Raw genomic sequence first — 12,952 nt, forward strand, 5'->3', positions numbered from 1 at the left:
GCATAAAAACAACAAGGGTGCAGAAACATTGAAGCAAGACAAGAGTTCTTATAATATATAATGTTATAATATAGAGGTTATTTTAATATACATACTGTATATCAGGTGTTTTGAGCACTGTTGAGAGGAGTTAGCTGTCAGGTTTTCATGCCAGAAATTGTGTTAGGTTTGGCCAACAAAACTAGCTGGTTTGTTGAGGAAAGCCTCTCCAATGTGTAATTATTGGAGGAAAATAACCTAACTTTAATAATTGTAATAAAATAAAACAAAAGTATTAGGCAGGGCAGCTGTGAATTTTTCTGATGTTTGACACACACACACACACACACACACACACACACACACACACACACACACACACACACACACACACACACACACACACACACACACACACACACACACACACACACACACACACACACACACACACACACACACACACACACACACACACACACACACACACACACACACACACACACACACACACACACACACACACACACACACACACACACACACAATGTGAGATCAGCGTCCCTAAAATGTGTGAGGATTACATTCATTCTTGCACCAAGAACAATAAATAATAAAACAATTCACTTGTCACAGCCGCTTTGTAAAAGCCATTTATTTTTACACAATGCTTTAGGTTTTCCACAACTATTTAGCATTACATTAGATTGTGTATTTAAAGTTGTATTTTTTAAACCTAAAAGAAAAACAACACACAAAATTGGTAAAACAACAGAGAAACTGAGATCAGAGCTTCACCACCCTGGTGCCTTCATCGTTCCAACCCACTGCCATGCTATAAATAACTGCAACAATCTCATGCAACAACCCCTTGCAGTTTAAGAACAGCATATGTCACAGTAAAGTGCATTTCCCCCCCAAAGTGTGTATAACCCATTCACCATATAATACAAAACTTCTAGTAATGTCCAGTTCAAACATAATAAGGAGAACTAAAAGGAGAGACATCAAAATACATGCTGAAAGATTAAAACAACAATGGTGTTGGCATCTAGCAGTTATTTGAATTCCCTTTAGCCCACTTCTGAAACAATGACTTCATAATTAAAACTGTAATTATGATCCCCAATCCTACAACACTTGTCCATCCAATACATTTGATTGTAAACTATATAACTCCATTAGAAAAATAAAACATGTTGAAGTCTTTAAAAACCAAAAGGACCAATGCTTCAAACTCTTACAGCTTTGGGATGCATACATGGACTATTTTATCATTCCAACAAATAAAATATTATGGAAGAAAAACACTTTTTTTCAAATATTCAGCTCACAAAAACATGCTATATTGCACATCATGACCAATCTTCAAATTCCTTCATCTTCAAGAAAAACAAACCCTCCACACAAGAAAACCATACTGACAAATCGAGCTGAGTGTTTTCTTCTCTGACCAAATATTATAGCACACGTAATCTGGACGACAAGCGATCATAATACACTGTGACTTCACTGAACAATTGATTTATTATCTTTTAAATCGAGTGCAAGGAGACAGATTATACCAAGCTTTAAATGTCTTTGTTTTTCTAAGCCGAATTTCTTCCAAAATAAAAAGTCAAGATCAACAAAAGAATAAATAGTATAGTATTTCAAAATCAAATCTGATGAACTAGGTAAACATTATTAAAGAGGCCCTATTGTGCATGTAGTGCCTCTACTGTGACATGTCTCCATGCTTCAATGTTCAAAAAGCTCTTTATTTGTCTCATACTGCCTGTGCTGCAGCACCTCTTTTCACCCTCTGTCTGAAACCAGAGCCCGGTCTGCTCTGATTGGTTAGCTGCTCAGTTGTGTGTGTCTGGGAGAGAAAACCCTAAACAGCACAATAGGGCCACTTTAAGTATTATCTCAAAATGTGTTAAATACCATATAAATAAATCAGATCTTATTTTGACTTACTAATAAGTCAACATTTTGAGTTATTGTCTAAACATTTAGAACATCCAATCACCTTGCAGGTATCCTTTTCTTAATAGAACCGCAGAACAACATCTGACTGGTTACTGAAAGATCAATACTACAATGGAAATGGTGCTGTTTGGAGTCTGAGATATTTGAACTGTATCGGATATTTAACCAAGTATTAAAGAAGCACAGTAATGGTGATAAAACAATCAGACCTGAACTTTAATATAAAGCAATGCTAGCTCTCAAACAGTTAACAGTTTGCATCACATTTCCAGTTAAACCCAACATGGAGAGTTCACAAATTCCCATTGAAGTCATGAATATATTCACAACAGATGCACCCTGTGGTGTGCACTGTATATGTACAGTAGAGTAAGTTTAACATGTTCTACAGGCGACTCTTGTGAAGGTGATGCAGACTGTTCTCTCAGTGTGATCACTGGGCACAAGCAGCAGCGGTAATGATAGCAGCAGTGAGGCACAGTTTCAGCATGTCATCATCATCATCATCATCATCACATTCACCCCCCTTCATCCTCAGTCCTATGGCGTGAACAGCAATGTCCCCCTCCTCCCGCCCCCTCCCTGATGGACCTTGTGTTTGGCTGTCATGGACTCTGCTGCCCTCTGTTGGTGAAGTGTCAGGTGTGTGGGGCTACTCGTCGTCCCATGTCTGCTGTAGCAGGAAGTTAGCAGCTAGATTCTCGTTCTTCTCACAGGCGAAGTAAGCCTGGATGACTAAGCCTTCAGGAAAGCCCAGCGCTTTTAACTGGAACAGAACACACATTTATGTTACACACACATAACAGAAAGGCACTCTGAAACAGTTACTGGTAATCAGGCTTGCGGAGTACTGGATTACATGTAACGGTATAATTAGGATATAAAAGGGTTAACTGTATAAGATTACAGTTAAAAAGAAAAACATATTGGGAAATACATTTGCACAAATGAAAACACTTTCTCAAAGTGAGACCTCACTCATGCCACGAGTGAGGTCTCACCTGATTTGTTTAAAAGTACTGTGGACGCGTTTCAGGCATAATAGGTATTCTTGTAAAACTATAAATAAGTTATAATGTTCTGTACTTTAAGTTGGAATCCATATGCCTACTACCTGAATTTGATTTTCCCTTTATGTGTGTTGTATGTATTGACTAAAACAGAGCATTTTCTGTCAGCTCAGATTCTACTTCTTTAAACTGCAGTATGTGCTCATGGTTGCTCTATACGATACTGCCTGAGAATGCTTCATGAATGGCAGGTTTTCCTATATATAAAATCTCTGAGCAGAAGACATATTTTGATACTAAATAATAATAAGGTTACATTGTTCTGTTGTCTTACAGAATACACTGAAGTATATATATTTATTTTCTCTTGTATTCATTTGCATTGCATATGATATTGACGTCACCCAAAAGTAATGGAAAGTAACAGTGGCAAGTTACATTACTTTCAATTGTGATATATAAGGTTACGGATGACTTTGTTTTAAAGGTAACTAGTAATTATTAGAATACATTTTTATAATAAACCGCCCAACCCTGCTGGTAAGGCTACACTCACTTACAGATAAACACATCACAACAGGATCCATTATAACAGTATCATCATCAATCATTGAAGCACTATGATGTACACCATACACCAGGATTCAAATACATGTAGCAATATTCATCTTCAGTGTATACAATACTACTTGTTGAAAAGAAAAAGAAATATTTTCGCATAGCTTTTATTACTGGAGCAAAGCATTAAGAAGCAGAATGAGTTTTAACCCATTTGATCAAGTTGCTGCATTTAGAGAAGATCAATTCAATGGGACTGAACACAGAGTGGTAACTGACCCTCTCGATGGCTTCCTTCTCCTGGGGGGTGACCTGGATGTAGTTGGGCTGTGGTGGCCCCTGGCCCTCGGCCCCCTCCCCTTCCGTGTCTCCAGGTCTTGGTTCATTCAACATCTGCACAAAACGCTCCTGGTGCTGCGTGATTTGCTGTAAGCGATAAATACAGACAATATAAATACTACAGCTAATAGACAGGTTCCTCCCCAGCAAAAATAACTACAAACCAGATGATTCTAAGAATTTGAAGTAGACATAGTAAAATTACGTTGATGATTTTGTAAGATTATGGTTAGTTTGTAAAACACAGGGTTGCATACAGCAGTGGTTCCCAACCTTTTTTCCCAAGAGCCCCCCCCAAATGACTCCTGTTGGAAGTTGCGCCCCCCCCCCCCACACACACACAAGGGGGGGGTGCGCAACAGCGGTTATTCAAGTTTAAAAGTCTCAAAATGCTACAACTACTGTCACAAACTGGATGAATGTGAAGTATTTTGTTAAAGGAGGATGAAAGCTTAATTAAGGAGCACTATTGGAGTGACTTTGATGGTTATTGGACTCAGGATTCATTCATTTGGATTCCCGCTGTATGAAGAAATGAAAGGACGGCGCGGAAGTGGGAACAATTCACAAAGGGATTAAACTGTTTAAAACACATGCTCAAAGTAAGCCGGATTTTGCCGATGTGTTTATGTGGATTCAAAAGTCGTAAATAATCTACAAAATGGAGGAGACCGATCTGATTGGAGCAACTGTGACAAATAATCCAACTGAAACCGGCATGGACAATGACTGTTTTAAAAATGCGCTTATCCAGAAAAGCCTGGTTTGGACACTTTACGGGCAGAAGAAACATTTATATTAAAGAAAGAATTATACATTTCTGTCTTTTTATGCCTTTAATTCTAACTTGATTTTTTATTAAAATTAATTAGTCAATTATTTTTTATATTTTATTGTAATGAAGAGACGAGGCTTTTAGTGACAATCATGTATTGCCTTACAATTATATGTAAAAAAAAAGTTAAAAAAAAAAAAAAGTCTAAACATGATATTTGGCCTCAAATCATCTGAGGCCTGGCGCCCCCCCTGCGATCTTTGGCGCCCCCCAGGTTGGGAACCACTGGCATACAGTATGCAGCTGTCGTCCTTGTATGCTTAATGAGAAAGCAACACATTGAAACATTATGGTGGAGGGTCAATTAAGAGTTGAGTAGTTCAATGTATTTGGTCAGACTTTTCTTACATAACTCCATTATTCACTTTTGCTAAATAGTATTTGAATATATACTTTGTCCTTATTTATTTGGATTAAAAAGATATATCATGCAGAATTTCACTTCAAATAGCTTCTGATGTAGCAGTTTAAAGAACACTTCTTGTAGTACTAATAATGTAGTACACAATTGTATTTAAAGAAGTGTGTTTGTGTGACACATGGCTAACATGTGTCATATTTTTACTTTCAAATGGAGTACATCAAAAAGAAAATAGCAAGCAGAAATGTCCTCTGAATTGTCAATGTCGAGACAGTGCTTGTAGTTTATTCCCAGATCGGCACTGAAGCTTCTTTGAACCGTCCGCACAGAATGACTTCCTTTACTGCTCTGTTAACATTGGGGTTTTTCAAGTCTTGGTTGAATACTCGGTTCTGATTGGTCAATTTGCACATTGCAGCAGCCTGTTCTTTTTCGATAGCAGAGCGTTGCTAAGGATGCTCTGAATTAAGGTTGATTCACAGTAGAAAATACTATTTTTTGTAACTGAAGCAATACAATACTTTGTAAATCAATGAAATCATCTTTAAATCACTGTTTAGAGTCAAGTAGTTTCATTTAGTAAGTAGCTGTGTAATAAGCAGGATAATGTGTAGTGATCAGAGGTAGGAAGTAACTTAGTACATTAACTCAGGTACTGTACTAAAGTACAATGCTGAGATACTTGTACTTTATTTGAGTATTTCATTTTATGCTACTTTGTACTTCTACTCCACTACAATTCAGAGTTAAATGATGTACTTTTACTCCATTAAATGTATTGAATACCTTTAGTTACTTTACAGAATTGGATGAATGATGTGAAATATAATCAACCCTTAAATCAGACTTTAGTTCCACCTGGAGTAAATCCACAAGCAGTATACAAAGCCATTCAAACTAGCTGCACCTTTACCAGCTTTGAGAACACTTGAATGATTGATAATTATAAATCAAAACATATCATATATATTATTCTGAAATGGACCAGTACTTAAGTATATTTTGATGCTAATACTTTTGTACTTTTAGTTGAGTAACATTTGGAATGCAGGACTTTTACTTGTAACAGAGTATTCCTACACTCTGGTACTTCTACTTTTTCTCAAGTTCAAGATCTGAGTACTTCTCCCGTCTCTGGTAGTGATCAGAAATGAGAAAAGAACACCTGCTCACCCTGTCGGGGTTATTTTAATTAATGACCGGCTTACTGCACATAATCCCTTACTTGACAGATCGTACTATAAGAAGATCAGACACACTTGAATCCCCATCATTGGTGTGTGTGTGTGTGTGTGTGTGTGTGTGTGTGTGTGTGTGTGTGTGTGTGTGTGTGTGTGTGTGTGTGTGTGTGTGTGTGTGTGTGTGTGTGTGTGTGTGTGTGTGTGTGTGTGTGTGTGTGTGTGTGTGTGTGTGTGTGTGTGTGTGTGTGTGTGTGTGTGTGTGTGCGCACTACCTGCAGCAGCTGTGGGTTGTCTCGGCCCAGCTGCTGCAGCAGAGCTGGGAGCAGGGCCGGGTTCTGCTGGATGATCTGTCTCATCTGCTGGAACTGAGGCTGGTTCCTCAGGAACTCCAGGGGGTTCCCTGTGGGGGGGGTTCCCCCCCCAGCAGAGGGGAGCTGGCTGCCAGACACTGGCCCTGCTGGGGAGGGGAAGGGCTGTTTAGAGGGTGAGAGTACATTTTCTGGAAGATGTTTTATAGACAAAACAACCAGATATGAAATGTTTCTGAATAGTTTAGCATAAAAAAGACCTCACACATCATGACACCTCTTCAAATTGAAGCTGATATATAAAGGACTGTTACCATGGAGCAGCCAGGCTTACGAATGTCAGGAAATAGACCAGTAGCATTTTATTGCATGAAATAAATTAACACTTCTATCATGGTGTTTTTCCGTGTACATTAGCATTGCTGTTTTTCTTGTTATGGCTGTATATAATCAAATCTAAATAAAAAACACATAAAACGATTCTGCAAAAATAGAGTTGATAAACGTGTGATCTCACTGGTTGAGGCTGGTGGGGGTGGTTGTGGTTCTTGTGCAGCCGGGGCGGGGTGGTTGGTGGGAGCACTCTGTCTCACTGGCTCCTGAGGGGGCAGATCAGTGGCATCGGCTGGGATACCCTGCAGATCAAAGACATTTACTAAACACAGGGGTGGGCAGTAGGTTTAAGGACATCCAACACACGGTCTGGCTGAACCCTCACCATGAGGAGATACTCCACGGCCCGGTCGGGGTTGTTGTAGCTGGCTCTGAGAGCAGCCACCACCTGCTCCCGCTCATAGCCCATACACATGATCTCTGACACCAGGTTCTCATAGGCTGGACCTGTCACTGTGGAAACATAAGGAAAGGTACGCCAGAGGGGAAAAAGGTCACATTTGTTCTATAAAACACATTTCCCATCAAGCTTTGCAAACATTTGAGTTAGCGGTGAGTCACACCTGTGCCCTGCATTCATTTGCAGACATCTGTGTGTTAGTGTGTGTGTTTTTGTCGAAACAGACTGTGGGAGGAATGAGAGCTTTTCACAGTGCATCAGTGCCTGGATTTCACAAATAGTCATCACTTAGCTGTAGACCTCTTTCGGACACTTTGTATTGGTTTTCATTAGAGTTTGATTTTAATAGAATTGTTTCAAAGAGATTACAATATTGTAAATATAACGACACATGCAGCATATTTCTCTTTATGCAGATGCACTACTACTCTAATACTTGTCCTGTCTATCCTGCACATGCTCACATGGCTGAGTCGTTACCTTTTTGCTCCATGTAATCAATCATTTCACTTTCCTTACTATCTTCAGCTGGACTTCATATTTCAGTCAAAAAGCCCAAAATAATCCAGGCACTGTGAAATCAGTACTGTAGAAATGTTTCCTTTATCACAGAGGGAATGACAATCACAAATGTATTACCAAGTATTGAGGCTGCTTCTTCAAGGAGATCCAGTTCATCAACAAGGCTTTGAGAGAAATAAACAACAACAAAAAACATGAGTACATCGACATTCTAAGGTAAAAAGCCAAGAAGTCTACATAGCTCTCCGAGGCTGCTGATGCTAAGATGCTCACAGAGACAATGCCTACATGTGTGATGTGTACTACCTTCATTTATCATGAGTGCATTCAAATGAAACCCATAGTACAGCTGTGGCTGATGGGACGGTCCTTAGTTGTGCAGGTATTTATTTATTAACCAAAGTGTTTGGGAAATAAATGCTTGGACATGATAATGGTTACGGGATCACTAGTTATTCAATGTTGCCTTGAGGGGAACAGAGGGAAATGATATTGCAATTCCTGATGGGACGTTTCAGTCTGGTCACTACGCCTGATGTGAGGAATGTCTTTAAAAGATCATAAATATGTTGTTTATGTAAACATTGGTTCTTTCCAACCTGGAAGAGACTGGTGGGGTGGCGGACGGTTCATCCCCAGGGTCTTCTCTTGGCTTTTCTTCTGGCTTGGCAGAAGGGGGGGGTTGATCTGCAGGGGCCGAGGCCTCTGGAGCTGGAGGAGGGGCTGGAGTAGAGTCTGGTGTAGGGGCTGGGGCTGTACTGGAGTCTGGAGCTTCAACAGGAGCCAGGGGAGGGGTTTCTGGGACTGGGGGCTTTGATTCAGAGGGGGGCGCAGACTGTGGGACAGGCGTGGCTGCAGACACCGAGTGTGTGGGTGTGGGGGGCACCGATGTTGAGGCGGAGGATGGTGCTGGAGCTGCAGCTGGCTGGGGAGTTGGTTGAGGGGCTGTCTTTGGTGGGGGGGCTGGTTTAGGCTAAAAAGACATAAGAATGTATCAATGTTGTGTGGATATAATGATCAGAGGTAGAAGCAATCCATTCTCCATTTCACTCTACTAGACCAGGCTGTACATTCCATGTCCCTATTCGTGTCATTATTTATATCAGAGGCGAACCCAGTGCAAACACACCACAAAAGGCATCCAAGTAAAATCCATAGGGAGAACATCTGTTTACAGCTCAACATGTTCTTACACACTCCACGTCACATATTTTATGCGTGGTTCACAGTTTTGGTAATCCTGTCCTGAAAAGAGAGTGTTAGTAAAAATGGAAAACAAGGTCTACTGATTTTGAAATGTAATCAACCCCTAAACGTACCAGACCATATAGAGCATGGGAATGGTCGTCATATACTTGCTTCGCGTTAGGCCCCATGTTCTTTGTTCAATAACGACCACCTCACTGCACATTATCCCTCACGTACACTCTAGTGTTTGAAATTTCAATAGTTGCCGAACCAAATCACAATGTTTACAACTCATTGATTACTCACCTTCGTTACCATGACCACTACAAAGTTCTTCTCATCGATTTTGTATTCTTCCAGCAGGGTGTCATCATTAAGGATTTTGCCTGTGACCGAAATAGCAAGTGAGAAAATATTTGTGACACAGTTGAGAATAGGACAGCTTCCCTTAAACAAAACAAACACGGGTGTCACTTTTTGCCCACAATTTGCTTCAAAGTTCAGTTTTATGTCAATCATTTTCCTAGATTCAGTATGTGTTGTCAGGCTCACCGGCATAGATGAGTTTTTGTCCTTCAGCGGGAAACGCATCTTTTCCTCGGTCCTTCTCTATTTTCTCTTTCAGGGCTTTCACCTAAAAACATTGTCAGAATAATCTTGGATATTAGTGGGAGGGTTACCTCCAAATGTCACACTATGTCACCGAGTGTTGGTTGTTGATGGTAATGTCATACCGTTGTGAAGTTTGTTACTTTTCAAAAGGTGGATGTTCTCCAGAGAATAAGTGTTGTGACTAAAACCTGTATTAAACCACACCTGGTTCTTTGTATATTGGGGTTTCTGTCTAGAATGTCTAATCTACGTACAATACAATATCATTTTGTTCCCTTGTACAACCATAATTCACCCATCTGTATATAATAGTGTCCCAGAGATGGAGTACTCAAGTCCTGGACTCGGACTCGACTACAACTCTCCCTAGGTGACTCGGAGAGTGGTGACTCGAGAGTGACTTGGACTCGTGAATAATATCCTACGTTTACATTTGGTTAGCTGTAAGTTGGACCTTAATAATGTATATTTGACAAATAGTCTATATATATTTATCTTTCACTGTCAATATGTATACATTTGACTTTTACATTTTGTTTTATTTTCTAATTTTTAAGATGTTTATATTTTCTGTTTGTTTATTTTGACATGATGTGCAATGCCTTGTTTACATGCTGGTATGATGAAAATATTTCCAAAATTGGGATCAATAAAGTAAATCTTAGGCAGCTTCTATCTTTCATTAGAAGCTGCCAGCTGGCTAGACTTGTTGTATTCTGTAAATGGAGAGCGAAGACTTCGATTTAGTTTGGTAATCAGTTTGTCTGCGTACTGTGTCTGAGTGTGTTTTGTATATCCATGTCACTGGTTGCAAAACACAAAAAGGAATCATTGTCTGTTTGGAAGAAATACACTTAGAAAAACAAATTGGGAGAATTAAATACTGGCGTAGTTAGTACGATATTCTTTCTTTTACTGTCATAAAGGCTACCATATTTGATGATAGATAGACAATATAGATTTTGAAACTATGTGGTCACTGCACTGCGTATCTACAAGAACACCAGTATCAGTATAGCCCCTAACCAACTGCACTAGTGTACAAATGAGCCATAGAAGAAAGAATGGAACTGCACAGAACTCAACTTTTAACCATAGTATTTGTCATATTTTTTGTGTACTTAGTTCTTTGTATATTTATATTTCGTGAAAATATCCTCTATATTGTTTTATAATCTTTTAAAAATTGTACTTTATTTTGTAGCTACTTTTTACAACTTATTCCTCTTTCTCTGTCTATATATGCACCATTTAAAACAAATTAGAGTCCTCGTATGTGTAAAACTAATAAGCAATAAACCTGATTCTGAGTCATAAACTGAGATGTTTGACAATAAATATTATGGTCATCAAGGATCGGCATCAAAACAATATTTACAGTTGTTTTGTAAGCCAAACATGTCATCCTATTAACTTACAGAAGTGTAATGCTACATGCAAATGTCTCATTTGTTGTTGTCATGATCACACTTCACAGGAATTAATTAAATACACCCAATATAAAATTACTATATGATTACAACTATTCGAAAATACATTTTTCTTATATAAACATGTAAAAATAAACCTTCCCTTTACAATATTAACAGAAAGGAATTGTGAAATATTGCTTCGTCATTCATGGTGAGCCACTGTAACAAGTCAAACACTGTCAAGCTCCAGAACACACAGAAAACATATCCGGTCAGAGTTTTCAGAATAAAACCTCAGTATCGTGTCAAGAAGAAGCAACGTCAAGACATACAAACTATATAGACTATTTGACTGTATTGTGGAGTAAATAAAAAACATTAGTTCAGTTACAATGTTATTTTTAGAGAGTACAAAGTGTGCTTTGATATTCTTGTAAATCATGCTACACTTTTACTTTGAAGGGACACTTGCTTAATATCCGCCTTGCCCTGGCAGCTTCTAGCTACATTACCTTACATGAACTCAGGTTCTGCATGTTTGCTAACTTGTTTGACTACATATTTGTCCCAGTGACGTGACGATACTTTTTAAAACCAACAAACGAGTAATCTCCTTTAAAGAGTTGAGCAGCCTTTAACGTGGTTAGCGTTACACTCTCTATGGTTACACTACATTAGCTAACATACCAGTCTAAGTGCTGGCCTGACCGTGTTTACTTCAGCCCCGTTAACTTCTACCGTTACTCACCGTCAGTTCTGAGTCTATTTCTATTTTGAACGTCTGCTGTTGGAGGGTCTTCAGTGTTATTATCAGCATCTTGCGACGCGGTGTCAGAGGCAGCTGGTTCAAAGTCAGTGTACACACAACGGCAATTTCTCCAGAGTAGCCCCTCGTTTCGCACAGTATCAATTTATCTGGCTCTGGCTAATGTATGTGACTCAGCGGTCTCAGAGCCGTGTAAGGAGGGGGGCGGGGCAAGGACGCCATCTGCTGCCGAGGCAGGGCACGACACGCTGCCGCCTTCAAATTCTATTGGAAATATCGCGAGAGCGGAGATAAATTAGACAGTAATAGTAGTAGTGGTGGAAAAAGTACTCCGATCCTTTACTTTAGTAAAAGTACTAATACCACATTCTAAACATACTCCATTTCAAGTAAACGTCCTGTGTTGAACATGTTAATTAAATGTAGAGAAGTAGTATCAGCTAATGTACCACTCAAGTATCAAAAACAGCTTATTCGCTGTGCAGAATGCCTCTTATAAATATGTTGTATTTCAGAATATTACATTATTCTGTTTTTACTATTAGAAAATCATAAGGGTTTTTTAATGTTGTAATTCGTCAATATAGAGCTAAAAGTACTGAGTAAATTAGTAGTTAATATCATACTGTGTTAATTGTATTTATGTTAAAAGTAACTACAAGGGTCAAATAAATGTAGTGCAGTTATGATTTATTATTAATATGAAGACATTTTTTGTTTTTTTGTTGAATATACAAATATTACCATGAATGTGGATAAATACTGTATTATAACAATACGGTATTCTGTTTTTCACATTTGTTATTTTTTAATCTGTTCGAAATAAAGACTGAAAGAAAGATGAAAGAAGAAAGTACATGTCCCTCTAGTGAAGTGGAAGTACAAGTAGCTAAAAATGGAAATAATAAAGTAAAGTTAAAAGTACCCTAAAACTTTAGTTTTGTGCGTTACTTGAGTAAATGTACTGGATAAAATAGTGTCATCGTATTTTAACCTGGGTCATCTTAACCGGGCCATTCTTCTTTTCTCACCAGGGGCATTTTTATATTGAAAAATTGGAATTCATTCATATTCCACATTTAAGAGGCTGGAACTGTGATATATTTGGAACAAA

General features: G+C 38.7%; 1 protein-coding gene across 2 annotated transcripts; it reads right to left on the bottom strand.

The window, feature by feature from the left end:
• Nucleotides 1-601: 601 nt before the first annotated feature.
• rad23ab (RAD23 homolog A, nucleotide excision repair protein b) lies at nt 602-12,049 on the bottom strand. 2 transcript variants are annotated; one of them, XM_034237471.1, is made up of 10 exons: nt 11,821-12,049; nt 9,601-9,682; nt 9,355-9,434; nt 8,460-8,833; nt 7,978-8,024; nt 7,264-7,391; nt 7,063-7,180; nt 6,510-6,691; nt 3,801-3,947; nt 602-2,719 (listed from the first exon to the last, which is right to left on the bottom strand). In XM_034237471.1, the coding sequence occupies exons 1-10, from the start codon at nt 11,887-11,889 to the stop codon at nt 2,606-2,608; spliced, it is 1,341 nt and encodes a 446-aa protein (XP_034093362.1). In that variant the 5' UTR covers nt 11,890-12,049; the 3' UTR covers nt 602-2,605. The 2 variants fall into 2 exon arrangements, with proteins under 2 accessions (XP_034093362.1, XP_034093361.1); XM_034237470.1 differs by having other exon boundaries at nt 6,510-6,694; nt 11,821-12,048.
• Nucleotides 12,050-12,952: the final 903 nt, after the last annotated feature.

The sequence above is a fragment of the Gymnodraco acuticeps genome, unplaced genomic scaffold (assembly GCF_902827175.1).
Source record: "Gymnodraco acuticeps unplaced genomic scaffold, fGymAcu1.1, whole genome shotgun sequence".
In the NCBI taxonomy this organism is placed as follows: Eukaryota; Metazoa; Chordata; class Actinopteri; order Perciformes; family Bathydraconidae; genus Gymnodraco; species Gymnodraco acuticeps.